This window comes from Salmo salar, chromosome 15 (genome assembly GCF_965601325.2).
Source record: "Salmo salar chromosome 15, fSalSal1, whole genome shotgun sequence".
NCBI lineage: Eukaryota > Metazoa > Chordata > Actinopteri > Salmoniformes > Salmonidae > Salmo > Salmo salar.
In genome coordinates this window covers 29,239,829-29,266,780 of record NC_138305.1, presented here as the reverse complement: position 1 = coordinate 29,266,780, position 26,952 = coordinate 29,239,829, and the positions used below count along the sequence as shown (strand labels likewise).

The 26,952-nt window shown below is 41.4% G+C and overlaps 2 protein-coding genes and 1 long non-coding RNA gene across 6 annotated transcripts in view; 2 read left to right on the top strand and 1 right to left on the bottom strand.

Moving 5' to 3' along the window:
• cdc42bpb (CDC42 binding protein kinase beta (DMPK-like)) overlaps positions 1–3,108 on the top strand; it is a 136,895-nt gene extending 133,787 nt beyond the window's left edge. For all 4 annotated transcript variants that reach the window (XM_014143793.3, XM_014143794.3, XM_014143792.3 and 1 more), the window contains one exon: positions 1,350–3,108. In XM_014143793.3, the coding sequence (XP_013999268.1) occupies positions 1,350–1,478 (129 nt within the window). In that variant the 3' untranslated portion in view covers positions 1,479–3,108. The remainder of the gene's footprint in view (positions 1–1,349) is intronic.
• A 6,388-nt stretch (positions 3,109–9,496) lies between these two features.
• Positions 9,497–26,005, top strand: LOC106571111 (cholesterol 24-hydroxylase). Its single transcript, XM_014143790.3, has 15 exons — positions 9,497–9,879; positions 10,134–10,211; positions 10,296–10,377; positions 10,589–10,662; positions 10,881–10,967; positions 11,066–11,204; positions 11,483–11,596; positions 11,877–12,039; positions 12,268–12,333; positions 16,281–16,353; positions 16,447–16,531; positions 18,345–18,455; positions 22,516–22,604; positions 25,128–25,194; positions 25,374–26,005. Exons 1-15 carry the CDS (start codon positions 9,731–9,733, stop codon positions 25,527–25,529), a joined length of 1,533 nt encoding a protein of 510 aa, XP_013999265.3. The 5' UTR covers positions 9,497–9,730; the 3' UTR covers positions 25,530–26,005.
• Positions 10,818–11,534, bottom strand: LOC123727246 (uncharacterized). Its single transcript, XR_006759137.2, has 2 exons — positions 11,432–11,534; positions 10,818–11,069 (listed from the first exon to the last, which is right to left on the bottom strand). It is a non-coding gene; the product is annotated as an uncharacterized LOC123727246 (long non-coding RNA).
• Positions 26,006–26,952: the final 947 nt, after the last annotated feature.

The window sequence follows — 26,952 nt, the reverse complement described above, 5'->3', positions numbered from 1 at the left end:
AAACGCAACATTACAGTTGGAACAGAATAAAACAAAACACTGCAAACTGGTTTAAACCTTCACAAAAGGTTTGAACAGACTATATTGCAGCAATTATCAAGAAAAGTTAGGGCCTACTGTACCCAACAGATGACAGCTATAGGCTAATTATATATATATTTATTTTTCAAAAGACTATCTTAAACCAAAGCGCACAGATCAAACTTCATGTATCCAATGAAAATTTCTCAACTGAATGAAACCACACGTTTTGCATATTTAAAAAACTTGTTTAAATTAATAAATAGGTCTATAATAATAAATGATATACAATAATAATAGTGATTAAAAAAAATTGCATCCTACCTCAATAACAAGTTGCACAGTAGCCTGCGTTTGGCCGGGCCAACTTTCTTCTCATCTTTGTCCAATTCAATATAAACACTTCTCCATAAGTAGGACATGACCCTTTTCACTTAGAGGCATATTCTATAACTTTAGTATTACTTCACAGTAGCTCTCTCCTCAGCATCAGGCACAAGTAGTGAGAGAATGTTGAAGAGCGAAATCGTCTCCAATTTTATTTAGCGACCAAAAGCTGTTAATTACCGGCTAACAGAAACCCTGATACACACACTGACTGTAAGGGTTGTGACGATAGCAGTATTGTAATATTTTTTTGACAACATGAAGCAGACAGAACTCTTTGGTCCTTTTAAAAACCTGCTGTATGTAAAATATTGTGTGCTATAACTTGGAAAATAAATACATGTGACTCTGGATGACAACATAATGATGTTTGTTTCCAATATTAGGGCTGTTTTCCTAAAAACGTTAAATCCGCTTCGTGTTCTTGCCACACTACTAACAAGTATCGTGACAGTAGTATCATCCCAGCCTTACTGATTGTACACACACATTCAATCACTCACACTTTACTCAATTTCAGCCCCTCTTCCCCCAAAAATTATCTCAATACAATTTAATTCAACTCGCTTCGTGGGTATGATAAGTTATCTTACATTGCCAAAGCAAACATTAATAATTAAAATGTGTTTGTATTGTAAAAGAGGCTAAATGGAACGTTTACCTCAGGGGTGGTCTTTATCCAAATCGTCCCCTAAATAGACAGAAATATTGTCTAAAAATGTTTGATAGAAATGGATACACCTCTCGACACTGATGAGCAAAAGCATATATTGTCTATTTAAAACTAAGGATATGTGTGGTTTCATGATTTAAAAACTAAGATTCATATTTTTATCTTATGTATATGAACCATCCAGCCAACAGTTGAGCCAAACAATTAGCAACTGAACTTGTTTAATACATCTTTGATATATAAAAACACTCTCTCTGTATTCCCTCAGCCGGACTCCGACTCCACCAAGCACTCCACCCTCTCCAACAGCTCTGACCCCAGCAGCCCCCCCAGCCCCAACTCCCCCCACCGCAGCCAGCAAACACTGGACGGCCTGGAGCACACCCTGGACGGCTGAGGACCCCCCCCCCACACACACACACACACCTGACATACGCACACCTTACACACACACACACAATGCGTGCTTAATCACTCAATACCTACATTCGACATAGAACTTGTGTATCGCTGCAAAGTGCCAAGAACAGACTTTGTGGACAAAATGCCACCGCTGAAGCCTTTTCTGCGTGTGACGAGCATAGACCCTCCAAAGAAAGTGAGGGGCACATGGTATTTGAAGCTAACGCTAAAACAACAAATCAGCCAGTATAGATTTGATTTTGTTTTTCTTCATTTCAGGCCATAAATGTTTCCTATGAGTTAAGGTTATTATTACTTAGTTGAAATGATCAATACATAGAGGTGAGATGGGGCTGAACTAAAAACAGAGATTACTGATGGGGGACTCAGTAATCTCAGTAAAGCATTAATGATGAACTGTCCTAATCATAGGTATCAGTTTGTTTAAAAGAAACAAAGACGAGTGTGAAATAACTGTTGTTTTTAAAGCGTATAGTATTTTACACGGACATGTTGAGCTCGACTTGGCGGACACAAAACAGAACGGTGAAAGAAATGGCAGACTTTCTACAAGAACCATTACCCCTCCCACACACACACTTCCCAGCCCCTTCTGTATTGGCGTTGTAATCCTATTGAGCTGTTCCCGGACCATTTTGAGAGCTGTACCTTCCCAGGGGACGAGCTGCCATTCAACTCAATTGACTGCAGGGGTTTTACTGTAAAGCTAAATTAGTGGGCATATTTTACAGCATTTACATCTCCTGCCAGCCTTTAACATGCATTGTTTTTAACTTGGATCTTTTGCCAGAAAACGTATAGTTGGCGCCATAGCAACCAGAAATGGAAGAAGAAATAAAAACAGAATCATGAGACTTTCATTTCTCGATATGCGGTTTTAAGTTGATAAGTGGTGGGAATCTGAACATAGCGAAAAGGACCACATTACTCATAGGATTATTAATAAGAGTCCTTCACAAGCTGCTGCTGCTTTCGTGTGCTATGTTGAAATAAATAAATAGGTATGTGTGTGAAGACCTGCTCACTATAGAGAGAACCCCCCCCGGCCAAGGCCCTCACATTTTAAATCGTTCAATCATGAGAGTGGGAAGCATTAGCGGTGGTGTACAGTCATAGCGCCGTACCACCACAGGGGGGTGTCTGAATAGTTTTTCCTCCAGTGTGGGATGTTTCATTGTACAGAAGTATGAGATACAGTACAGGCATGTGTGGCATATCCAGTTTAATCACTCTAGTGTGCCTTCAGTGCCATTTTGTTTTATAGCACCTCGTTCAGATCAATTCCCGAAGTGATTTTAAACCTGCAGGCTATCGGTGAGAGGGGGGGTTTTCCAGAAACACTGTATTAAACTTGCACATGTTTTAGTCCGAGTATCATCTTTTGATTTTGTGTCAGTGATCGTTCTCGTTCCTTTTATTCTTCCCAGACTTCTGTTCATCTCTCCGAAGACGGGACATTTTTTTTCTCTCTTTGAAACACTACTGCTTTTTTTTTCCTCTTAAAAAAAAAAAGATATTAAAATCACCAGTTGGAATCTTTGTAATTATTGAATTGTTAGCAACAAACATTTGAACAGACAATAAAATAGTATCTGTTGTGCTTGTCTTGTCTCGGTGTGCTTTGTGTTGTTTTTATATACTCTATTCATTGTTATCAGCTCAGAACACACTGTTGATGCTATGAATGTAGATTTTATTTTTGTGATGCATAAAGTAAAGAATGAGAAATTTATAGTGAAAAGTTAAGAATGAGAATTTAATGCAAGAACTTTGCTAGGAAAATGGAATGGTATTGGAAAACAAGAATGCTGCGATTCATGTCATTTTGCAGGGAGAGGCTATAGTCACGGCTGATGCCGAAATTAATGACTTACAGTGCATTCGGAAAAGTATTCAGACCCCATGACTTTTTTCCACATATTGTTACTTTTACAGCCTTATTAAAAAAATGTATCATCAATCTACAGTCGTGGCCAAAAGGTTTGAAAATGACACAAATATTAATTTTCACAAAGTCTGCTGCCTCAGTGTCTTTAGATATTTTTGTCAGATGTTACTATAGAATACTGAAGTATAATTACAAGCATTCCATACATGTCAATTACATGAAGTTGATGCAAAGTGTCAGTATTTGCAGTGTTGAACCTTCTTTTTCAAGACCTCTGCAATCGGCCCTGGCATGCTGTCAATTAACTTCTGGGCCACATCCTGACTGATGGCAGCCCATTCTTGCATAATCAATGCTTGAAGTTTGTCAGAATTTGTGGGTTTATGTTTGTCTGCCCGCCTCTTGAGGATTGACCAAAAGTTCTCAATGGGATTAAGGTCTGGGGAGTTTCCTGGCCATGGACCCAAAATATCGATGTTTTGTTCCCCGAGCCACTTAGTTATCACTTTTGCCTTATGGCAAGGTGCTCCATCATGCTGGAAAGGGCATTGTTCGTCACCAAATTGTTCCTGGATGGTTGGGAGAAGTTTCTCTCGGAGGATGTGTTGGTACCATTCTTTATTCATGGCTGTGTTCTTAGGCAAAATTGTGAGTATGCCCACTCCCTTGGCTGAGAAGCAACCCCACACATGAATGGTCTCAGGATGCTTTACTGTTGGCATGACACAGGACTGATGGTAGCGCTCACCTTGTCTTCTCCAGACCAGCTTTTTTCCGGATGCCCCAAACAATAGGAAAGAGGATTCATCAGAGAAAATGACTTTACCCCAGTCCTCAGCAATCCAATCCCTGTACCTTTTGCAGAATATCAATTTGTTCCTGATGTTTTTCCTAGAGAGAAGTGGCTTCTTTGCTGCCCTTCTTGACACCAGGCCATCCTCCAAAAGTCTTCGCCTCACTGTGCGTGGAGATGCACTCACACCTGCCTGTTGCCATTCCTGAGCAAGCTCTGTACTGGTGGTGCCCCGATCCCGCAGCTGAATCAACTTTAGGAGGCGGTCCTGGCGCTTGCTAGACTTTCTTGGGCGCCCTGAAGCCTTCACAACAATTTAACCGCTCTCCTTGAAGTTCTTGATGATCTGATAAATGGCTGATTTAGGTGAAATCTTACTGGCAGCAATATCCTTGCCTATGAAGCCCTTTTTGTGCAAAGCAATGATGACGGCACGTGTTTCCTTGCAGGTAACCATGGTTGACAGAGGAAGAACAATGATTCCAAGCACTACCCTCCTTTTGAAGCTTCCAGTCTGTTATTCAAACTCAATCAGCATGACAGAGCGATCTCCAGCCTTGTCTTCGTCAACACTCACAGCTGTGTTAACGAGAGAATCACTGACATGATGTCAGCTGGTCCTTTTGTGGCAGGGCTGAAATGCAGTGGAAATCTTTTGGGGGGATTCAGTTCATTTGTATGGCAAAGAGGGACTTTGCAATTAATTGCAATTCATCTGATCACTCTTCATAACATTCTGGAGTATTTGCAAATCGCCATCATACAAACTGAGGCATAAGACTTTGTACAAATTAATATTTATGTCATTCTCAAAACTTTTGGCCACGACTGTACACATGACAAAGCGAAAACAGGTTTTATAAAAAACAAATACCTTATTTAATACCTGAATCTAATGGAAACAAGATTCACCTGAGCTCAATTTCGAGTCTCATAGCAAAAGGTCTGCAAAAACATTTTTGTTTTTAATACATTTCCAACAATTTCTAAATACCTGTTTTCGCTTTATCCTTGAGGTATTGTGTGTAGATTGAGGAAAATGTTTTATTTAATCCATTTTAGAATAAGCATGTAACCTAACAAAATTTGGAAAAAGTCAAGGGGTCTGAATACTTCCCGAATGCAGTGTACATAGGACTGTAATTCACATGAATGGGTACTCTGGGTAAAATACATTGTGGCTTTGACATATATTGCCCAGGAGGAAGGCGGGTCAGGGTTTTGCACGCTGAATGATACACCCTATGACGGCTTCCGGTGTGTTGATGGGGCATTTTGGGAAGGCACTATGTTATATACTGATCGCACTATACGTTTTTGTGGGTGTAGATATGGTTGTCCTTGTTCGATAGAGCCATTGGACATCTTTTAGCGATGCTCTTTTTGGTGGATTCATTGCTAAATATACAAGCAGACATTTCTTTCAGTCTCTGAAAGACTACAACTTGTGTCGGAGGTGCTTTGTGCTCTGGCCCCCGTCGCTTCCCGAAGGCAGGCTTTTTTGAAAATCAGGCGGACACTAAAAACAATCCTTTGGGCAAAACTGAAAGAACTTCCCAGACACAATGGCTTCAAATGATTCCTCTCATCAACACGAACTCGACCATGGAGCATTTTATGATGCTCTATTAGCTAAATGGTGACATTCATCCATACATGTTTCAACCAGAATATAGCTAAGAGGATTCAAAACATTTTTTTTTTGTACCTTTATTTAACTAGGCAAGTCAGTTAAGAACAAATTCTTATTTACAATGACGGCCTACACCAGCCAAACCCAGACGACGCTGGGCCAATTGTGCACCTGTAATGGAAATTATATGATTAAAGCTTTGACTAAATGATTTCACTCAGAAACCATATAACCTGTTGAAATGTATTAGAAATTATAAAGGCTATGGCTGTGGGTGAGTAGACTGTTTAAAACTAAGACACTGTTACCACTTCAAAATGAGCAGGGCAGAGTTGATAAGACGACCTTGGGAAAGGAACAGGAGAAGATGCCTCCCTAAGTTATGGAGAGAAACCATGGCCTGGGAACTGCTTAGTTGGCAGGAGATTAGAAAACAGGTGGCAAGGTTTGATAAGGAATGTATGTGTACTGTGGAAAAATACAGCCGCCTAAAGCGGGGTGGAGTTCTCTACTGATGTAAGTGTGTGTGTGTGTGGTGTGTGTGTGTGTGTGTGTGTGTGTGTGTGTGTGTGTTTTAATATAAAAGGCTTTGTACATTGTAAGGATTTCAGAGCTGAAATAAATGTTTTGACCCTTGTAGGCTGGTTCTCCGTCTGCTTCATTCAACCAGAATCTTACACACTCTGGGGGGGGCAGACTGAGTAGTTTAATCTAAGTTCGGTTTAAGAACATTGATAACTTAATTAACGTAACAGCACCGCCTTATGGGACTCCCAATCATGGCCGGTTGTGATATAGCCTGGATTTGAACCAGGGTCTGTAGTGACACCTCTAGCACTGAGATGTAGTGTCTTAGACCATTGCGCCACTCTGGGGCCCTAGTAGGATTTAGCTAACGTTAGAAGCTCAGCTACAGCTGATGCCAGCACCAAGAGGGCAGATGACAAATATTTAACCTACTTAGCTAGCTAGGCACCGTAATGTATTTTTCCTGCAAGCCACCTAGGTTAGCTAGCTAGCTAACTTCAGCTTATTTACTGAAACCCATATTGTGTATTGCTGGCTAATATACTACTGCGTTACAGTGGGGGAAATCAAATAATTTTTCTGTTTGCTAACTTAGCTGGTTAACTATGTAGCTAGCTAACTAAAAATGGAAGAGGTTTTACAATCAGAGATCTTTTTGTATCTTGATTGTAAAACCTGTTTTCTTTTTAGTCATAGATATGGCTACGGAACAGCAAGCTACAACATTACAACCAACCACCTAAAGCTAGGTTTACCAGCAAACGTTAGCACATGACTGGAGTTGGCTAACTAGTCTGCTAACATGTTATGTGCCACGCCTCACATTTGTAACTTGTTAGCAAACGTGTAACTTCAGCAACTGTAAATAATTTTACTGGTTAGCTATGTAACATCATTTACGATGATTGACAGTTATGATTATGACCTGGGATGCATTCCAATCTCACTAAATGATGGCCATGAAGCCAGATAGGATTCCAAACACCTGGGATGCATTCCAATCTCACTAAATTATGGCCATGAAGCCAGATAGGATTCCAAACACCTGGGATGCATTCCAATCTCACTAAATTATGGCCATGAAGCCAGATAGGATTCCAAACACCTGGGATGCATTCCAATCTCACTAAATTATAGGTGTGATGCAAGATAAGATACCAAACAGATGTCAATAACAAGTATTGCACATCCAGCAAACTAGCTAAATTTACAAAAAACAGTGAGGAGAAACATTAATACAACTATTTACTGATGTAAATCTGAAACTGAAGCTGGTTTTACTATAAAAATATGTGCCTAAGCATGCCTGATAGAAATGGCTGTAGGTAGATACTGTCTACCTACCTACCTACCTACCTAGGTACATTTGTACAGTCTGGTCACTGTGCAAAGGTTGAGGGTTTCTTTTTATTAGGCTAGATCTTGGCGTAAATGTAATCTCTGTGCCTGTCAGTGGCAACTCATCATTCTGTGTAGGTGGGGCAGAGCATGGTAGCAACACAACATGGCAACAGCACAACATGACAACATGCTAGCAACACAACATGGCAGCAGTACAACATGACAACATGTTAACAACACAACATCCTAGCAACACAACATGATGGCAACAGCATAACATGGTAGCAGCACAACAGGACAACAACATGCTAGCAACACAACATGGCAGCAGCACAACATGACAACAACATGCTAGCAACACAACATGGCGGCAGCACAAAACATGGTAGAAACATTGTTGGGCACAGACAACAGCACAAAGGGCAAGAAGGTAGAGACAGCAATACATCACGCAAAGCAGCCACAACTGTCAGTAAGTGTGTCCATGATTGAGTCTTTGAATGAAGAGATGGAGATAAAACTGTCCAGTTTGAGTGTTTGTTGCAGCTCGTTCCAGTCGCTAGCTGCAGCGAACTGAAAAGAGGACTGACCCAGGGATGTGTGTGCTTTGGGGACCTTTAACAGAATGTGACTGGCAGAACGGGTGTTGTATGTGGAGGATGAGGGCTGCAGTAGATATCTCAGATAGGGGGGAGTGAGGCCTAAGGGGGTTTTATAGATAAGCATCAACCAGTAGGTCTTGCGACAGGTATACAGAGATTACCAGTTTAGAGAGGACAATAGAGTGCAGTGATGTGTCCTATAAGGAGCATTGGTGTCAAATCTGATGGCTGAATGGTAAAGAATATCTAACACACACCTGCAGATCTATAAATGACGTATCTAGCATGTATCTAGCAATCTAGCATGGTCATCTGAATCAGGGTTAGTTTGACAGCTGGGGTGAAAGAGGAGCGATTACGATAGAGGAAACCAAGTCTAGATGTAACTTTAGCCTGCAGCTTTGACATGTGCTGAGAGAGGGACAGTGTACCATCTAGCCATACTCCCAAGCTCTAAACCCTCAGAGGTAGTAATCACACAGGTAGGGTGAGGGGCATTCTTCTTACCAAACCACATGACCTTTGTTTTGGAGGTGTCCTAGGATTGAGCATTGGGGTACTCCCTTGGTGACAGGCAGTGGCTGAGACAGCGGATGTTCTGACTTTATACACTGCACTCTTTGAGAGAGAGAGAGGTAGTTAGCAAACCAGGCCAAAGACCCATCAGAGACACCAATACTCCTTAGCCGGCCAACAGGAATGGAATGGTCTACTGTATCAAAAACTTTGGCCAAGTCAATAAAAATAGCCGCACAACATTGTTTAGAATCAAGGGCAATGTTGACATCATTGATGACCTTTAAGGTTGCAGTGACACATCCATAACCTGAGCTGAAACCAGATTGCATACCAGAGAGAATACTATAGACATCAAGAAAGCCTGATGATTATTGACAAGTTTTTCCAACACTTTTGATAGAACAGGTCAAAATAGAATGTTGTGTGATGATGTAGGCTACTCATTATAGTTGCAGCCATATCGTAGCCACTAGCCAGAATTTCTGCAAAAAGTTTTGCAAAGGGGCAAAAAACAATATGCGCTTTAACCACTCAATGATCATGCAAGTACCGCACGAGTTCAACCTGTTGAACCTCTGGGCAGCCGAACGGTTGAAGGCAGCCCGATGAAGGAAGCGGCAGTGGGAGCACTGAGCAGAAGCGACGTAAACAGCAGAGTGGACAGCAGCTAGAGTACATACAAAAAACATCACGCTCATGCGCAGAAATCTCCGTATCAATAGCCACGGTAATTCAGGTTCCAGAAAATATTGTAAAGCAGCCACTCCATAATAATTAACGATCACATTTGGGGCGTAGTAAACCCTCTCGCTTCGTCTCTTCCGCTCTGCTTCTAGTACTACAGCTGACCGAATTCCGTCCAAAATAAACGACCACATAACTGGTTTGTAGGGTCACTGCGAGATATCTAGTCTTCGGAAATATGACACTTTTTCATTTGATTGCAAGTTGGATCGGTTATTTGCTTATGTGCTTGCTTGGTTTGATTTTGATCGCGTTTCTAATTTTTTGTCTTTACATAAAATATATTCATCTGAAATATGATCACATACCGGGACCACCAAGGGATAGGTGAGTCAGTATTATGTAACTTGAATATTTATTTTAAAATGCTTTAGCTAAATGTTAGTTTCAACTATATTGAGAGACGACATACCGCATCAGATTTGTTGATAAGGAACTACAGTAGGTGAAAGTTGACCTCAACAGCCGTCATGGTCGCTGTTTCACCTGCCTTTTTCCTTTTCACAAGGTGAAGGTATCTCTCATGCCATAACCTCCTTATTTGTCATTTATGGATTAATTCGTCTCTTGTTCTCCCCTAGTTTTTTATTTGGTCATTCCCCAACCTTGCTGAGGGAGATGAGCAATGATCGATTTGTCCACGACAAATTTCTGGAATGGTTTGTTGAATGCTACACACACACATTGAATCAAGTGTTGTTTATCATGGGACAATAAATAGAGATATATTTTATCTTTGACAGGGCTGAGACATATGGACCGGTCTACCGTATCAACGGTATGCATGTTGTGGTGTTGTGTGTGACCTGTCCTGATACCACCAAGGTAAACCTGAGAAATTACTGTAATTATAATCTCTGATTGACTGACTACGTAAACACCTGACCAAATAAGCAAGATTTTAGTTCTGGGTTAACCAAGATTAGGTTAATTATACATTTTACCATGTTAATTTCTGAAATTAAAGTGCTGTAAAATAATCCATTACCCCAATTCCCCCTTCAAACCAAATTGACAATTTGCTTTGTCTCCACAGGAAGTCCTGATGTCACCTAAGTACCCTAAAGACTCACTGGTCTACAAGCGTCTCTTCAACCTGTTTGGACAGAGGTGAATCCTCTGTATAATTAATGTTATCTAAATATACTTCCTACTACTATTTATTGTGTCAATGTTTTTGTTGGTACCAACTCTTTCAACACAATCCCTCCTAATGCTGGTTATCGCCTGCGTAGCCTACAGAGCATATAGACATTCAAACGGGACAACTTGGTCACTGGTCAGTTTATTCAGTCTTAGGGTAAATACTCTGTTGTCCTTCTTCATAGGTTTTTTGGAAATGGCCTGATCACAGCACAGAATCATGATGAGTGGTACAAACAGCGAAGAATAATGGACCCTGCCTTCAGCAGTCTGTAAGTCACTTATCCATTTCACATGGTGTAATAATCCATTGATCTATCCATCCAGCCATCCATCTGTTCATCCATCCATCATTGCTGTGTATTGTTAGGTACCTGCGGGGTCAGATGGGTGTGTTCAACGAGAGGGCAGAGAAGCTGATGGATAAACTGGCAGACATGGCTGACACCAACACAGCTGCCAACATGCACCACATGTTAAACTGTGTGACACTGGATGTCATCGCTAAGGTAACGTTCACTTCCTGTTCCCCTCAGATCCCCACACTGCACTTACACTTTATTCTCTCTGTTATAAAGCTACATTTGTTTGTATATCTGACAGTAAAATTGTCATAACAGGCAGTTTTTTGCTTATGACAACTGATAACACACTCATTACCTAAGCTATATACAATTTAGTCTAACCAAGACAAAGTGCTAGCTATAATTAGCATAACTAGAACCAGGAGTTTTACCTTATCATGTTGTAAGATGTTGTCAATCCTCTGTTTTTATATCATCTGTAGGTGGCGTTTGGAGTGGAGCTGGATCTGCTGAATGAGAGTGACTCTCCGTTTCCCAAAGCTATAGAGATGTGTCTGAAGGGAATGGTCCACTATCTCAGAGACTCCACCTTCCAGGTAAATAATGACATCAAGTATGTTAGTGATGCTTCTCGAGAATGATTGCTTATTGAATTTATCTATTTGAAATCCTACAGTTTCATCAGATAAAATCCTATTTCATAGGAAACAAATACAGTTAGAACATTGACACTCATGAACAGTTTGTTCTAGTCTCTTGTTGCCGTCCTTCCAAGTAGGAAGCCTGTAAGATGTGGCTAAATGCACCATAATGCGTTTTACAGAGTCACAGTCCCTAGATGGGGTTTAAATAAATGGTCGGATGTCATATTTCTAGCTCTACCCAAAGAACAAGAAGTTCATCAACGAGGTGAAGAAGTCTTGTCGGCTGCTGCGTTCGACAGGCAGACAGTGGATCAACGAGAGGAAAATGGCCGTCCAAAACGGAGAGGACGTTCCAAAAGACATCCTCACACAGATCCTCAAGACGGCTGGCAAAGGCATGTTGTAGTAGCCTGATCCTAGATCTGTTCGTGCTGTTTTGCCAACTCCTGCCACTGTTCAAGACAAGACGGCACAAACAGATCTGGGACCAGGGTAACATTGGAATCCTTTTACCTGTGGCTCTGCATGTAACATTGTGAGACAAGTGTTTGCTAAAACAGTCATGTTATTGATGAGGTTCAGTAGCACTACAATGCTGTAAACTGATATATCCATCATTTCAGAGGAAAACATAGCAAACGATGATGAGGAGCTTATGCTGGACAACTTTGTGACGTTCTTCATTGCCGGTACGTCTCCCTGAAAAAAGTGCTATACTTTTTATATAATGTTAGGAGAATTATGTTCTCAATGTTACCTTCAATTAAAATACTCAGTCTGCAACCCGGAATTTTGTAAGATTCTGGTTGAATGAAACAGACAGAGTCCCAGCATACAAGAGGCAGAATGTTTATTCACGAGAACGTTCTGATGTACTTTGTACAGAGACATCATTATATACCAGGCTCCGTATTTACGCACACACAAACATTAAGGCCCCAGATCTCTTAACACTGTAGATCATTACCCAGCCGACAGTTTCATTCCTCTGAGATTAGGGGTACTCCCTCCCATATCATAAACCCTCAGAGTTCTAGCTAGGTCAGGTCAACCACAGTTTAACAGTTCTTGGTGTTTACTTAAACACACAGACACTCATGCCTCTCTTATCCTAGTCCAACCTCGTTAGACTTATGCTTAACCCTTTAGTTACCCATTCTACATGCTATATAGACCATATCCCTAATAGTTAAGTTTCAGGGTAGAATTATTTAATCATTACATTCAAACATATAAATCCCTTAATATATATATACATATATACACTGCTCCAAAAAATAAAGGGAACACTTAAACAACACAATGTAACTCCAAGTCAATCACACTTCTGTGAAATCAAACTGTCCACTTAGGAAGCAACACTGATTGACAATAAATTTCACATGCTGTTGTGCAAATGTAATAGACAACAGGTGGAAATTATAGGCAATTAGCAAGACACCCCCAATAAAGGAGTGGTTCTGCAGGTGGTGACCACAGACCACTTCTCAGTTCCTATGCTTCCTGGCTGATGTTTTTGTCACTTTTGAATGCTGGCGGTGCTTTCACTCTAGTGGTAGCATGAGACGGAGTCTACAACCCACACAAGTGGCTCAGGTAGTGCAGCTCATCCAGGATGGCACATCAATGCGAGCTGTGGCAAGAAGGTTTGCTGTGTCTGTCAGCGTAGTGTCCAGAGCATGGAGGCGCTACCAGGAGACAGGCCAGTACATCAGGAGACGTGGAGGAGGCCGTAGGAGGGCAACAACCAAGCAGCAGGACCGCTACCTCCGCCTTTGTGCAAGGAGGAGCAGGAGGAGCACTGCCAGAGCCCTGCAAAATGACCTCCAGCAGGCCACAAATGTGCATGTGTCTGCTCAAACGGTCAGAAACAGACTCCATGAGGGTGGTATGAGGGCCCGACGTCCACAGGTGGGGGTTGTGCTTACAGCCCAACACCGTGCAGGACGTTTGGCATTTGCCAGAGAACACCAAGATTGGCAAATTCGCCACTGGCGCCCTGTGCTCTTCACAGATGAAAGCAGGTTCACACTGAGCACATGTGATAGAGTCTGGAGACGCCGTGGAGAACGTTCTGCTGCCTGCAACATCCTCCAGCATGACCGGTTTGGTGGTGGGTCAGTCATGGTGTGGGGTGGCATTTCTTTGGGGGGCCGCACAGCCCTCCATGTGCTCGCCAGAGGTAGCCTGACTGCCATTAGGTACCGAGATGAGATCCTCAGACCCCTTGTGAGACCATATGCTGGTGCGGTTGGCCCTGGGTTCCTCCTAATGCAAGACAATGCTAGACCTCGTGTGGCTGGAGTGTGTCAGCAGTTCCTGCAAGAGGAAGGCATTGATGCTATGGACTGGCCCTTCCGTTCCCCAGACCTGAATCCAATTGAGCACATCTGGGACATCATGTCTCGCTCCATCCACCAACGCCACGTTGCACCACAGACTGTCCAGGAGTTGGCGGATGCTTTAGTCCAGGTCTGGGAGGAGATCCCTCAGGAGACCATCCGCCACCTCATCAGGAGCATGCCCAGGCGTTGTAGGGAGGTCATACAGGCACGTGGAGGCCACACACACTACTGAGCCTCATTTTGACTTGTTTTAAGGATATTACATCAAAGTTGGATCAGCCTGTAGTGTGGTTTTCCACTTTAATTTTGAGTGTGACTCCAAATCCAGACCTCCATGGGTTGATAAATTGGATTTCCATTGATTATTTTTGTGTGATTTTGTTGTCAGCACATTCAACTATGTAAAGAAAAAAGTATTTAATAAGATGATTTCTTTCATTCAGACCTAGGATGTGTTATTTTAGTGTTCCCTTTATTTTTTTGAGCAGTATATATATTTAAATATATATATATATATATATATACATACATACATACAGTTGAATTCGGAAGTTTACATACACCTTAGCCAAATACATTTAAACTCAGTTTTCACAATTCCTGACATTTAATCTTAGTTAAAATTCCTTGTTTTAGGTCAGTTAGGATCACCACTTTATTTTAAGAATGTGAAATGTCAGAATGATAGTAGAGAGAATGATTTATTTCATCTTTCATTTCTTTCATCACATTCCCAGTGGGTCAGAAGTTTACATACACTCAATTAATATTTGGTAGCATTGCCTTTAAATTGTTTAACTTGGGTCAAACGTTTTGGGTAGCCTTCCACAAGCTTCCCACAATAAGTTGGGTGAATTTTGGCCCATTCCTCCTGACAGAGCTGGTGTAACCGAGTCAGGTTTGTAGGCCTCCTTACTCGCACACACTTTTTCAGTTCTGCCCACCAAGTTTTTATTGGATTGAGATCAGGGCTTTGTGATGGCCACTCCAATACCTTGACTTTGTTGTCCTTAAGCCATTTTGCCACAACTTTGGAAGTATGCTTGGGGTCATTGTCCATTTGGAAGACCCATTTGCGACCAAGCTTTAACTTCCTGACTGATGTCTTGAGATGTCGCTTCAATATATTCACATAATTTTCCTAACTCATGATGACATGTATTTTGTGAAGTACACCAGTCCCTCCTGCAGCAAAGCACCACCGCAACATGATGCTACCACCCCCGTGCTTCACGGTTGGGATGGTGTTCTTCAGCTTGAAAGCATCCCCCTTTTTCCTCCAAACATAACGATGGTCATTATGCCCAAACAGTTCTATTTTTGTTTCATCAGACCAGAGGACATTTCCCCCGAAAAGTATGATCTTTGTCCCCATGTGCAGTTGCAAACCATAGTCTGGCTTTTTTATGGTAGTTTTGGAGCAATGGCTTCTTCCTTGCTGAGCGGCCATTCAGGTTGTGTCGATATAAGACTCGTTTTACTGTGGATATAGATACTCTTGTACCTGTTTGCTCCAGCATCTTCACAAGGTCCTTTGCTGTTATTCTGGGATTGATTTGCACTTTTCGCACCAAAGTATGTCCATCTCTAGTAGACAGAACGCGTCTCCTTCCTAAGTGGTATGACAGCTGGATGGTCCCATGGTATTTATACTTGCGTACTATTGTTTATACAGATGTACTTGGCACCTTCAGGCGTTTGGAAATTGCTCCCAAGGATGAACCAGACTTGTGGAGGTCTACAATTTTTTTCTGAGGTCTTGGCTGATTTCTTTTGATTTTCCCATGATGTCAAACAAAGAGGCACTAAGTTTAAAGGTCGGCCTTGAAATACATCCACAGGTACACCTCCAATTGACTCAAATGATGTCAATTAGCCTATCAGAAGCTTCTAAAGCCATGACATCATTTTCTGGAATTTCCCAAGCTGTTTAAAGGCACAGTCAACTTAGTGTATGTAACCTTCTGACCCACTGGAATTGTGATACAGTGAGTTATAAGTGAAATAATCTGTCTGTAAACAATTGTTGGAAAAATTACTTGTGTCATGCACAAAGTAGATGTCCTAACCAACTTGCCAAAAGTATAGTTTGTTAACAAGACATTTGTGGAGTGGTTGAAAAACGAGTTTTAATGACTCCAACCTAAGTGCTTGTAATTTTCCGACTTCAACTGTATATATATATATATATATATATATATAAATCCATCTTCGTAATATAATTTTTCCCGCTCAAGTGAAATTTGAAGAAACAACAGTGACATTACTTTTGTTTGTTTTAATCATGACAGGGCAAGAGACAACAGCCAATCAACTAGCTTTTGCCGTCATGGAACTGGGAAGGCTGCCAGAGATATTGACGAAGTAGGACTAGTTTTCATCATTTCTATTTTCGGTATTGATCATTTCTGTAATAAAAACAGGTTGGTTTAGTTTGTGTGTCTCTGACCTCTCCAGGGTGAAGCAGGAAGTGGATGACGTCATCGGGATGAAACAGGAAATCAGCTTTGACGACCTGGGGAAAATGACCTACCTGTCTCAGGTAAATGATCTACCGGTCCCAGGTCCGTTTGTGCTGTCTTGTCATTGGCCTGACAGTGACAGCAATGGAGCTACAAACCAGATCCAGGACTCAGAATTGGAACTGACATCTATAAACAGAAACCATATTGTACGTTATACAATGTTGTACGATGGCTGATAGAATGGCACTGGAGGAGATGGCTGTCGTTTTACGGGCTCTCAACGAATTGTGCTACTTTGTACTACTTTGTAGCACAATTACTCCCCTGGAACTGGATGAAGATGTTTTCTTTAACGAGTCGTACGCAAAGGATATAATGCTGATACTCAACACTGAGGCCTCTCAGGGGTGTGTGCTTAGTCCCCTCCTGTACTCCCTGATCACCCACGACTCCAACACCATTATTACGTTTGCTGACGACACAACAGTGTCACTGACAACGATGAGACAGCCTATAGGGAGGAGGTCAGAGACAACAACCTCTCTCTCAATGTGAGCAAGACAAAGGAGCTGATTGTGGACTAAAGGAAAAGGAGGGCCGTACAGGCCACATAAACATTGACTAGACTGAAGTGGAGCGGGTCGAGAGTTTCAAGTTCCTTGGTGTCCACATCACCAACAAACTATCATGGTCCAAACACACCAAGACAGTTGTGAATAGGGCACGACAACACCTTTTCCCCATCAAGAGACTGAAAATATTTGGCATGGGTCCCCAGATCCTCAAAAAGTTCTACAGCTGCACCATCGAGAGCATCCTGACCGGTTGCATTACCGCCTGGTATGGCAATTTCTCGGCATCTGACCAGAAGGCGCTACAGAGGGTAGTGTGTACGGCCCAGTAGATCACTGGGGCCAAGCTTCCTGCCATCCAGGATCTATATACTAGGTAGTATCAGAGGAAGGCCCCCAAAAAATTCAAAGACTCCAGCCATAGTCATCTCTGCTACCGCACGGCAAACGGTACCGGAGCACCAAGTTTATGACCAAAAGGCTCCTTAACAGGTTCTACCCCCAAGCCATAAGACTGCTGAACAACTAAACTAATCAAATGGCCATCCGGACTATTTACATTGACCCGCTGTTTATTAGCTATGCATAGTCACTTTACCCCTACCTACATGTACATATTACCACAATTACCTTGACTAGCCTGTACCCCCACACATTGCCTCTGTACGGTAACCCCTGTATATAGCCTCGTTATCTTATTGTTACTCTTTTGTTTTTTTACTTTAGTTTATTTAGTAAATATTTTCTCAACTCTTATTTTTCTTGAAACTAAATTGTTGGTTAAAGACTTGTAAGCATTTCAAGGTAAGCTGTTGTATTCGGCGCATGTGAAAAATTAAATTTGATTTAAAACTTATTACTAGTATACTAATATACTATTTTATACAATACTTGTACTATATTAACAGCAGTTGTGTGACCAACTGGATGTTAACCTGGTTGGGCTGCAAGACTGTATTAGCCGGCTGAGCTAAAGCCTAGGCATTGCATCCCATTATCAACGTTGTTTCCACTTCATTTCAACCAAAAAAATCTATGTGATGACTTGGAAAACTGATTGGTTTTGCAAAAATCCTTTTAACCTAAATCGAATGACATGGTGACAATTTTTATTGACAATTTTTATTGATTTCAAGTTGAATTTACGTTTACAACTAAATCAAATGTAAATCAAAACTAGATGTTGAATTGACGTCTGTGCCCAGTGTGATTTAGCTCAGGGAGCTAACGCAAGTGTTCAAGTCTTGGGTCAGGTAACTCTTCACATGGTTAATTAATCAGCATGGTGTGTTTGATTCATATCATCTCCCCACGTTAGGTTTTGAAGGAGACTCTAAGGTTGTACCCTACAGCACCAGGCACTTCTCGCTTCATCCCCAACGACATCGTCATCAACGGCATCCCCATCCCAGCAGGAGTCTCATGCGTCGTGAGTAGTCACCTCAAAAACAATGTGATGAGTGATGAGTGTTATTGTATGTTAAAAGGATACATACTAGCAGATACCCATAGACTTCGTCATTGCGCTAACGCTAGTTAGCATTTGCTCGGGAAACTACCTCTAACTTCCTTCATACTGGACACAGAGACATAAAAATAGTATCCAGGAGTTCATCTGACTCTGGAGGAAAAGTATCCCTTTAATATCTCTAAATTTAGTTGTGGTGTTAACATGTGATACGCTGTGGTACCTCAATGTAGTAAAGGAATGAAGTAGCCTTGTCTAAGCCAGTATGGCTCATACCTCAATGTAGTAAAGGAATGAAGTAGCCTTGTCTAAGCCAGTATGGCTCATACCTCAATGTAGTAAAGGAATGAAGTAGCCTTGTCTAAGCCAGTATGGCTCATACCTCAATGTAGTAAAGGAATGAAGTAGCCTTGTCTAAGCCAGTATGGCTCATACCTCAATGTAGTATCATTGACTTTTTCTCTGTTACACTGTAAACATAGAATGTCTCAAAACACCATGATTGTGTAATGAAACCATGACAGGTAGTGCACCTAAGCTGAGATCTGTGTGTTTGAATGTAAAATGTTAATACACAGAATGTGTTTTAAAACAGAAGTGTAGGAACTCTGAAACACCCAAAGTGGTTCTTAAATCTGAATATGGGTGTTTTTAAGAGAGCGTTGTGAAAACCCATTTTGGGGGTTCAGTGAATGTAAAAGGCTGCATCAAAACTCTAAAATGGTGTTTCTCATACAATCAATGGTTTACAAATGCAAGTCATTTCAATTATTTGTTAATTTAATTTTACTAAAGTAATGTAAATCCAACTGAATATGTTACTCAAAATGTAATTATCTTTTATGAGGATAATCAAAGTGAGAGACAATAGATTGATTGAACTCATTGGAAGTCTTTGGTTTTAATCACGTTGCATTTCTTATCTTGACGCATGACTCTGTTTTTAGAGGATTGTGGGTAATTCAACATTTTTAGACTATGATTCTTTCACACAATGTTGTTTACATGTTTAAAGAAAGAAGACTATATTTCTATATTGGTATTAAGCAGTTTGTTGTGTAATGGATCATGATGAGCGGATATCAAAACTGTCAGGCAATTTGACGTTCAATGAGGACAGCACCCATTCCCACATAGACAAAGGAAATGACACCAAAAGAGAATGGATGTAATTCTGCTCTAAACAGAACTTGAATCTCCAAAATAGTGTTTAACCTTTTCTGTTAGTGCTCCCAGTCCCTGGCAAGGTTTTGGACAATATTTGATTTAGTGGTGTTACAACACACCATGTTATGTGTGTCAATACTCCAGCAAAGATAAGGTTTTGTCTCCTTCAAGTTGGTGGCAGCTCAGTTGCAACTAGTTTGTGTTGCAATATTGATGTTACTCATATTGATGTTACACAGGAAACGGACACCAGTTGTTACTTACTTTATTAATGTGCTGGTTGACAACATGCCTAGTAAAGTTAGCTTAACTATATATCTTTGTCTGTCGTGACTACAACACAAGGCATATTGAAACATGGTGACAGCGGTACTCAAAAGAACCTGGATCTCATTGATGTAAATGAAGAATACATCCCAGGCGGCAGTTTGAAAAAGTGCCGCGTTTACAGGCTAGTCATAGCGCCGAACGTCAACGCTAGCTATCGTGAGTGACTCTGTGCTAAAAACTTAAAGTGATCAATCCACGCAATAAGAAAACCTACCAAGTTGAGTTCATCATAGTCAACAAGAATGTGCACAGGCCCATTCTAGGCAGTAAGGCTATACAGGCAATGGAGTTGATTACTGTGCAGCATCACAACATCCTGGCCATCGAGAAAACAACAGGATCCTGGACTAAAGAGCAAATTAAACAGGAGTACTCTGATGTAATCCAGGGAAATGGATGCTTACCCGGCAAACTGAAGCTGGAAGTGGATGAGCAAGTGGAGCCCATCCAGCTGCCAAAGAGAAGAATGCCAGTAGCACTATATAAACCACTCAAAGAGGAGCTCAGTGGTCTAGAGAAAAGAAGGATGATAAAAGCAGTTGAAAAAAGCACAGATTAGATTAGCAGCCTGATCGTAGTGAAGAAACCGTCTGGGAAAACTAAGTGTGTATTGATCCGAAGCCTCTCAACAAGGCACTCAAGAGGAGCCATTACCCACTTCTCACTATTGAAGACGTGCTGCCACATCTGAACAGAGCACACGTGTTCTCTGTTTGTGATGTAAAAAATGGATGTTGGCATGGGGAACTGGAGGAGGAATCCAGCTATCTCGCCACGTTCTCTACTCCCATGGGATGCTACAGGTGGCTGCTCATGCCAGTGGGAATCAGTCCAGCACCAGAGATCTTTCAGAGGAAGTTGAACCAGGCAATGGAAGGTCTTCCAGGAGTCAAACTCATTGCAGATGACATCCTGCTTGTGGGAGAAGGAGACAACGATGAAGCGGCGACTCTGGACCATGACAAAAACCTGAAAATGCTCCTGGACGGATGCAGGAAGCTCAATATCAAGCTGAATCCAGAGAAGCTGCAGCTCAGGCTGAAGGAAGTGCGCTACATTGGCCACCTGCTAACATCAGAGGGGTTGAAAGTGGAACCAGGAAAAGTGACAGCCATCAAACAGATACCTAGGCCTACAGATGTACAGTGGGTGCAGCGCTTCCTGGGCATGGTAAACTACATAGCCAAGTTCTGCAGCCACGCCACGGAGCTCTGCGAGCCACAGCGACAGCTAACACACAAGGACTCACTGTGGGAGTGGTCAGAGAGACATGAGCAGGCTTTCAATAAAATCAGGGATACCATTGGACAGACCCCTGTGCTGAAATACTACAACCCAACAGAGCAGCTTGTACTACAGTGTGATGCTTCAGAGAGTGGGTTAGGAGCAGCCTTGGTGCAGGGAGGACAACCAATAGCATACGCCAGCAGAGCCCTGACAGAGTAATGGGAAAGTGGAATCGGCAGTGAAAACAGCCAAAAGACTGATGGCAAAGAGAGCAGGTGCTGACCCATACCTGGCCGTGCTGGATCACAGAAATACCCCGTCACAAGGAACAGACAGCAGCCCTGCAATGGTGCTCATGGGAAAACGTACAAAGACACTACTTATAATGAGTGAAACTTCTGAGACCGGGGATGGCAAACTGTCAGCTGGAGAAGTTCAAATAAAGACAGCAGAAACAGGCAAAGTACTACAACACCTCTGCTAAGGATCACACAGAGCTGCAACGAGATGACAGGGTGTGAGTTCAGCCACTCACAGGACAGAAACAGTGGTAGCAGAGGACCACAGTAGTCAGACCTGTGGAGCAAAGGTCCTATGAGGTGAAGACAGAACAGGGACAAGTCTTCAGGAGGAACAGGCGACCCCTGAGGAAGAGCAGAGAAATAGAGGAGGATTTCCCCACTGTTGAGGAGCCTGGCACAGAGCCAGTAAACAGAGGACCAGCTGACGCCCAGCAGGGTGCTGAACACAACCTAGAGGTACACGCTGCACCTCAACAAAAAGATCCAAACATCTCAGGTCAAGCACCTCCTGATGTAATCAACACTCCCCACACAAGGTCTGGTAGGGCCATCCGAAGACCTATACACCTGAAAGACTTTGTGCGAAAGTAAAAATAATAATAATTAATGGACAGTCAGAGACAGTAAACAAATATTCAGTTCACATTCCAGTTTTTTGCAGACTACAAGCCAAAGTTAGGTGGAGTCTGCCTTTGTTGTTAAAAAAGAAAAAAGAGAACATGTAGCAATATTGATGTTACACAGGAAATGGAAACCAGTTGTTACTTTATTAATGTGCTGGTTGACAACATGCCTAGTAAAGTTTGCTTAACTATATATCTTTGTCTGTCATGACTATAACACAAAGCATATTGAAAGAGTTTTGGTGTTACAATGCTCTTCATTTTAACAGTGTAGTCAACACCTCATTAACTATTTTGGGTGTGGGTGTACTTATTTTATTTCCTAAACTGTCTTAAATATTTTATGTTTGCCTCTATCTTGTCTGTTTACAGTTCAGTTCGTATGTCTGTGGAAGGTTGGATAAGTTCTTTGAGGACCCGCTGACGTTTGACCCAGAGAGGTTCCATCCAGACGCTGCCAAGTAAGTCACACGATATGTTTTTATTGTTTTATTGTTTCTTTACAACATTTGAATTGATTAAAGCAGAACTTCTCTCGTTGAAACCGGCATACAGTACATTCAGAAAATATTCACACCACTTCACTTTTTCCACACTTATGTTATGTTACAGCCTTATTCTAACATGTATTTAAAAATCAATTTTCCTCATCGATCTACACACAATACCCCATAATGACGAAGGAAAAAAGGTTTTTAGACATTTTTGCAAAATTGAGCTCAGGTGCATCCTGTTTCTTCCATTGATCATCCTTGAGGTGTTTCTACAACTTGTTTGGAGTCCACCTGTGGTAAATGAAATTGATTGGACATGATTTAGGAAGGCACACACCTGTATATATAATCGAGGCAAAGATGAACGGACCAAAGTACAGAGAGATCCTTGATTAAAACCTGCTCCAGAGCGCTCAGGGCCTCAGACTGGGGCAAAGGTTCACCTTCCAACAGGACAATGACCCTAAGCACACAGCCAAGACAACGCAGGAGTGACTTCGGGACAAGTCTCTGAATGTCCTTGAGTGGCCCAGCCAGAGCCTGGATTTGAACCTGATCTAACATCTCTAGAGAGACCTGAAAATAGCTGTGCAGCAACGCTCCCCATCCAACCTGACAGAGCTTGAGAGGATCTGCAGAGAAGAATGGGAGAAACTACCCAAATACAGATGTGCCAAGCTTATACCCAAGAAGACTCAAGGCTCTAATCGCTGCCAAAGCTGCTTAAACAAAGTACTGATTAAGGGTCTGAATACTTATTTAAATGTAATATTTACAAAAAATTCTAAAAACCTTTGCTTTTTTGCTTTGTCATTATGGGGTATTGTGTGTACATTGAGGGGGAAAAAACGAATTAATCCATTTTAAAATAAGGCTGTAACGTAACAAAATGTGGAAAAAGTGAAGGCGTCTGAATACTTTCCAAATGCGCTGTATGTGACATCGATATTAGTCAAACATTTATTCCAGTGCCAAAATTAACTAAAAAGTGCAAGTCGGTTAACCTTTTACTGCAGTTGGCTAGATCAGGGTCACACAGAATGATTCTTGGTAGTATTAAACAAATTTACAAGGCGACTCCTTGATGCTGGCCTTCTAGGCAGAGTTCCTCTGTCCAGTCTCTGTGTTATTATGCCCATCTTAATCTTTTATTTTTATTGGCCAGTCTGAGATATGGCTTTTTCTTTGCAACTCTGCCTAGAAGTCCAGCATCCCAGAGTCGCCTCTTCACTCTTGACATTGAGACTGGTGTTTTGCGGGTACTATTTAATGAAGCTGCCAGTTGAGGACTTGTGAGGCGTCTTTTTCTCAAACTAGACACTCTAATGTACTTGTCCTCTTGCTCAGTTATGCACCGGGGCCTCCCACTCCTTCTATTCTGGTTAGAGCCAATTTGCGCTGTGAAGGGAGTAGTACACAGCGTTGTACGAGATCTTCAGTTTCTTGGCAATTTCTCGCATGGAATAGCCTTAATTTCTCAGAACAAGAATGGACTGATGAGTTTTAGAAGAAAGTTATTTGTTTCTGGCCATTTTGAGCCTGTAATCGAACCCACAAATGCTGATGCTCCAGATACTCAACTAGTCTAAAGAAGCCCAGTTTTATTGCAGTTTCAGCTGTGCTAACATAATTGCAAAAGGGTTTTCTAATGATCAATTAGCCTATTAAAATGATCAACTTGGATTAGCTAACACAACGTGCCATTGGAACACAGGAGTGATGGTTGCTGATAATGGGCCTCTGTACACCTATGTAGATATTCCATTAAAAATCTGTAGTTTCCAGCTTCAATAGTCATTTACAACATTAACAATGTCTACACTGTATTTCTGATCAATTTGATGTTATTTTAATGGACAACAAATGTACTTTTCTTTCAAAAACAAGTCAAAGTCACCCAGTAAAATAGTACTTGAATAAAAGTCTAAAAGTATTTGGTTTTGAGTGTCCTTAAGTATCAAAAGTAAAAGTATAAATCATTTAAAATTTCTTATATTAAGCAAACCAGACGACACGATATTCTTGTTTTTTTAATTTACGGATAGCCAGGGTCACAGTTCAATACTCCGACATAATTTACAATCAAAGCTTTGTGTTTAGTGAGTCTGCCCAATTAGAGGCAGTAGGGATGACCAGGGATGTTCTCTTGATAATTGTGTGAATTACACAATTTTCCTGTCCTGCTAAGCATTCAAAATGTAACGAGTATTTTTGGGTGTCAAGGAAAATGTATGGAGTAAAAAGTACATTATTTCCTTTAGGAATGTAGTGGAGTAAAAGTAAAATATAGATACCCCAAAAATTGACTTAAGTAGTAGTTAAATGTATTTTAACTTAAGTTCTTTACACCACCTGGTCTCATGGGGGACAAACATCAGTAACTGTCACATCGAACCACACCCCCAAAAAATACATCTTGTTTTTCTTAATGAGCAACAGAAAAACACATGCGGAACTAACAGACATGTTGTGTTTGTTTCTGTCCTGAAGACCCTATTACTGCTACTACCCCTTCGCCCTGGGATCACGCTCATGTCTGGGACAGAGCTTCGCACAGGTGAGCAGACTGTCCATATGAAATGCATTGAAACAACTTTATTTGGGAGTGTTCTCTGCTGATCCTATTATCCATCCTAGTTAGATTACTCCTGGACTTCTGCCTCCAATATAGACTTTTTTTTTTTATAGTTGAGCACACCAGATTTGTCATCCTTTAAACAGATCTGTTGTTCACAGATGGAGGCCAAGGTAGTGATGGCCAAGCTGCTCCAGAGGTTTGACTTCAGCCTGCTGCCTGGCCAGTCCTTTGACATCCTGGACACTGGGACTTTGAGACCAAAGAGTGGAGTGGTGTGTAACATCAGACACAGAGGACAGACACCCGCAGCCTGACCTGACTGGGACCTGAACATGACTAGCACTTCTCCATAACTTGTCTTATTCCTTCTACTTCCTAGTGGAGCAAATTACCTCTTTCTTTCAATGGGGTGGCAGCGTAGCCTAGTGGTTAGAGCGTTGGACTAGTAACCGAAAGGTTGCAAGTATCAAATATCTAGCTATTTTTAATGAAAATGGATCTTGAACAATTGTTTATTTTTTGTATCAATGGTGAAATAATATCTTAAATATAATGGGTCTATGTGATGAAGAGAGTTACTAGGACAGACTTGACATAGGAGTGTTTGTATTTGTACTGATTCCTTGTTGTTAATGCACCCTTATCATGTTGTTGCTCTGCAGTGTACCATTTATCACATAATATTAAGAGATTTATAAAGTAATATATTAACTTCTTTGATGAACATTACCACAGTGCCTCTGTTGGAGTGAATTGACTATATTTTAATAAAATAATTGACCAAACATCACTGAGCTCCAGAAGGTTAGAATACTTTTGTCCACAAGGTCATCACTGTGAACCTGCAGGCAAACCAAGAACATTGATTCTCATGTTTTGTATCTTTGTTTTTTACACCCATAAGACCTTGCTTTTTTCAATTTTTACTAACGACATGCCACTGACTTTGAGTAAAGCCAGAGTTTCTATGTATGCGGATGACTCAACAGTATACACGTTAGCTACTACAGAACGTAACTACGTGTTTTATGTTTTTATTATGGTTTAAACAGAAGGCGCTGTGAATTTTGGGCCTGCTCTGAAATATGTGATAGTTGGCTTCTAAACGAGTTGGAAAAAGTGGGTGTGGTGTCAGATGGTATCAGTTTGGTGTCAGAATGATATCTAATTGACTGATGAACGGTGACTTGCTGGCTGACTTTTGTCCATTTGCAATATGTTTAAACAGTGATAGACCATCACCAAAATGACATTCTGAAATCAACACCAACGAGCGATGGAGAGGAACCAGAATCACTGCCCCGCCATCCCGAGTGCATCGGGCCAGTCAATTTCACATTCCTGCAGTTTTTTGAGCATGTCAAGTCCGTGATGGTAAATGCCCATTGAAACATATTGCAAATGGACAGCCGGGCACCTGGTGATTGGAACTGGTTACCAGGAGCACATTTTTAAAATGGTTTTTAATGCCTTTGGGGGGGTGCAAGGGGTCTACGGTTGGGTTGATTCATGGCTTAACATAGTGCTATATATCATTTTGGCAGTTTAAATGCCATTTGGACATGGTTCACTGACTTTTGGGTTTGGAAACCAACTTCCTATGATCGATCGTACATGGCAAATGGACATAACATCCTGATTTGGCACTTTCAATACTTTCATATTGCATTTGGACATTTCTTATGGCATTTGGCAATGGTTCACTGACTTTTGACTTCGACTTTTGACTTCCTATGA

Bases quoted from the DNA above. Each gene is read 5' to 3' on its own strand.
- LOC106571111 (XM_014143790.3), top strand. From the start codon at position 9,731: ATGACACTTTTTCATTTGATTGCAAGTTGGATCGGTTATTTGCTTATG. The intron at 9,880-10,133 runs GTGAGTCAGTAT...GTTCTCCCCTAG, and splicing joins CCGGGACCACCAAGGGATAG to TTTTTTATTTGGTCATTCCC. The intron at 12,334-16,280 runs GTACGTCTCCCT...TAATCATGACAG, and splicing joins TGTGACGTTCTTCATTGCCG to GGCAAGAGACAACAGCCAAT.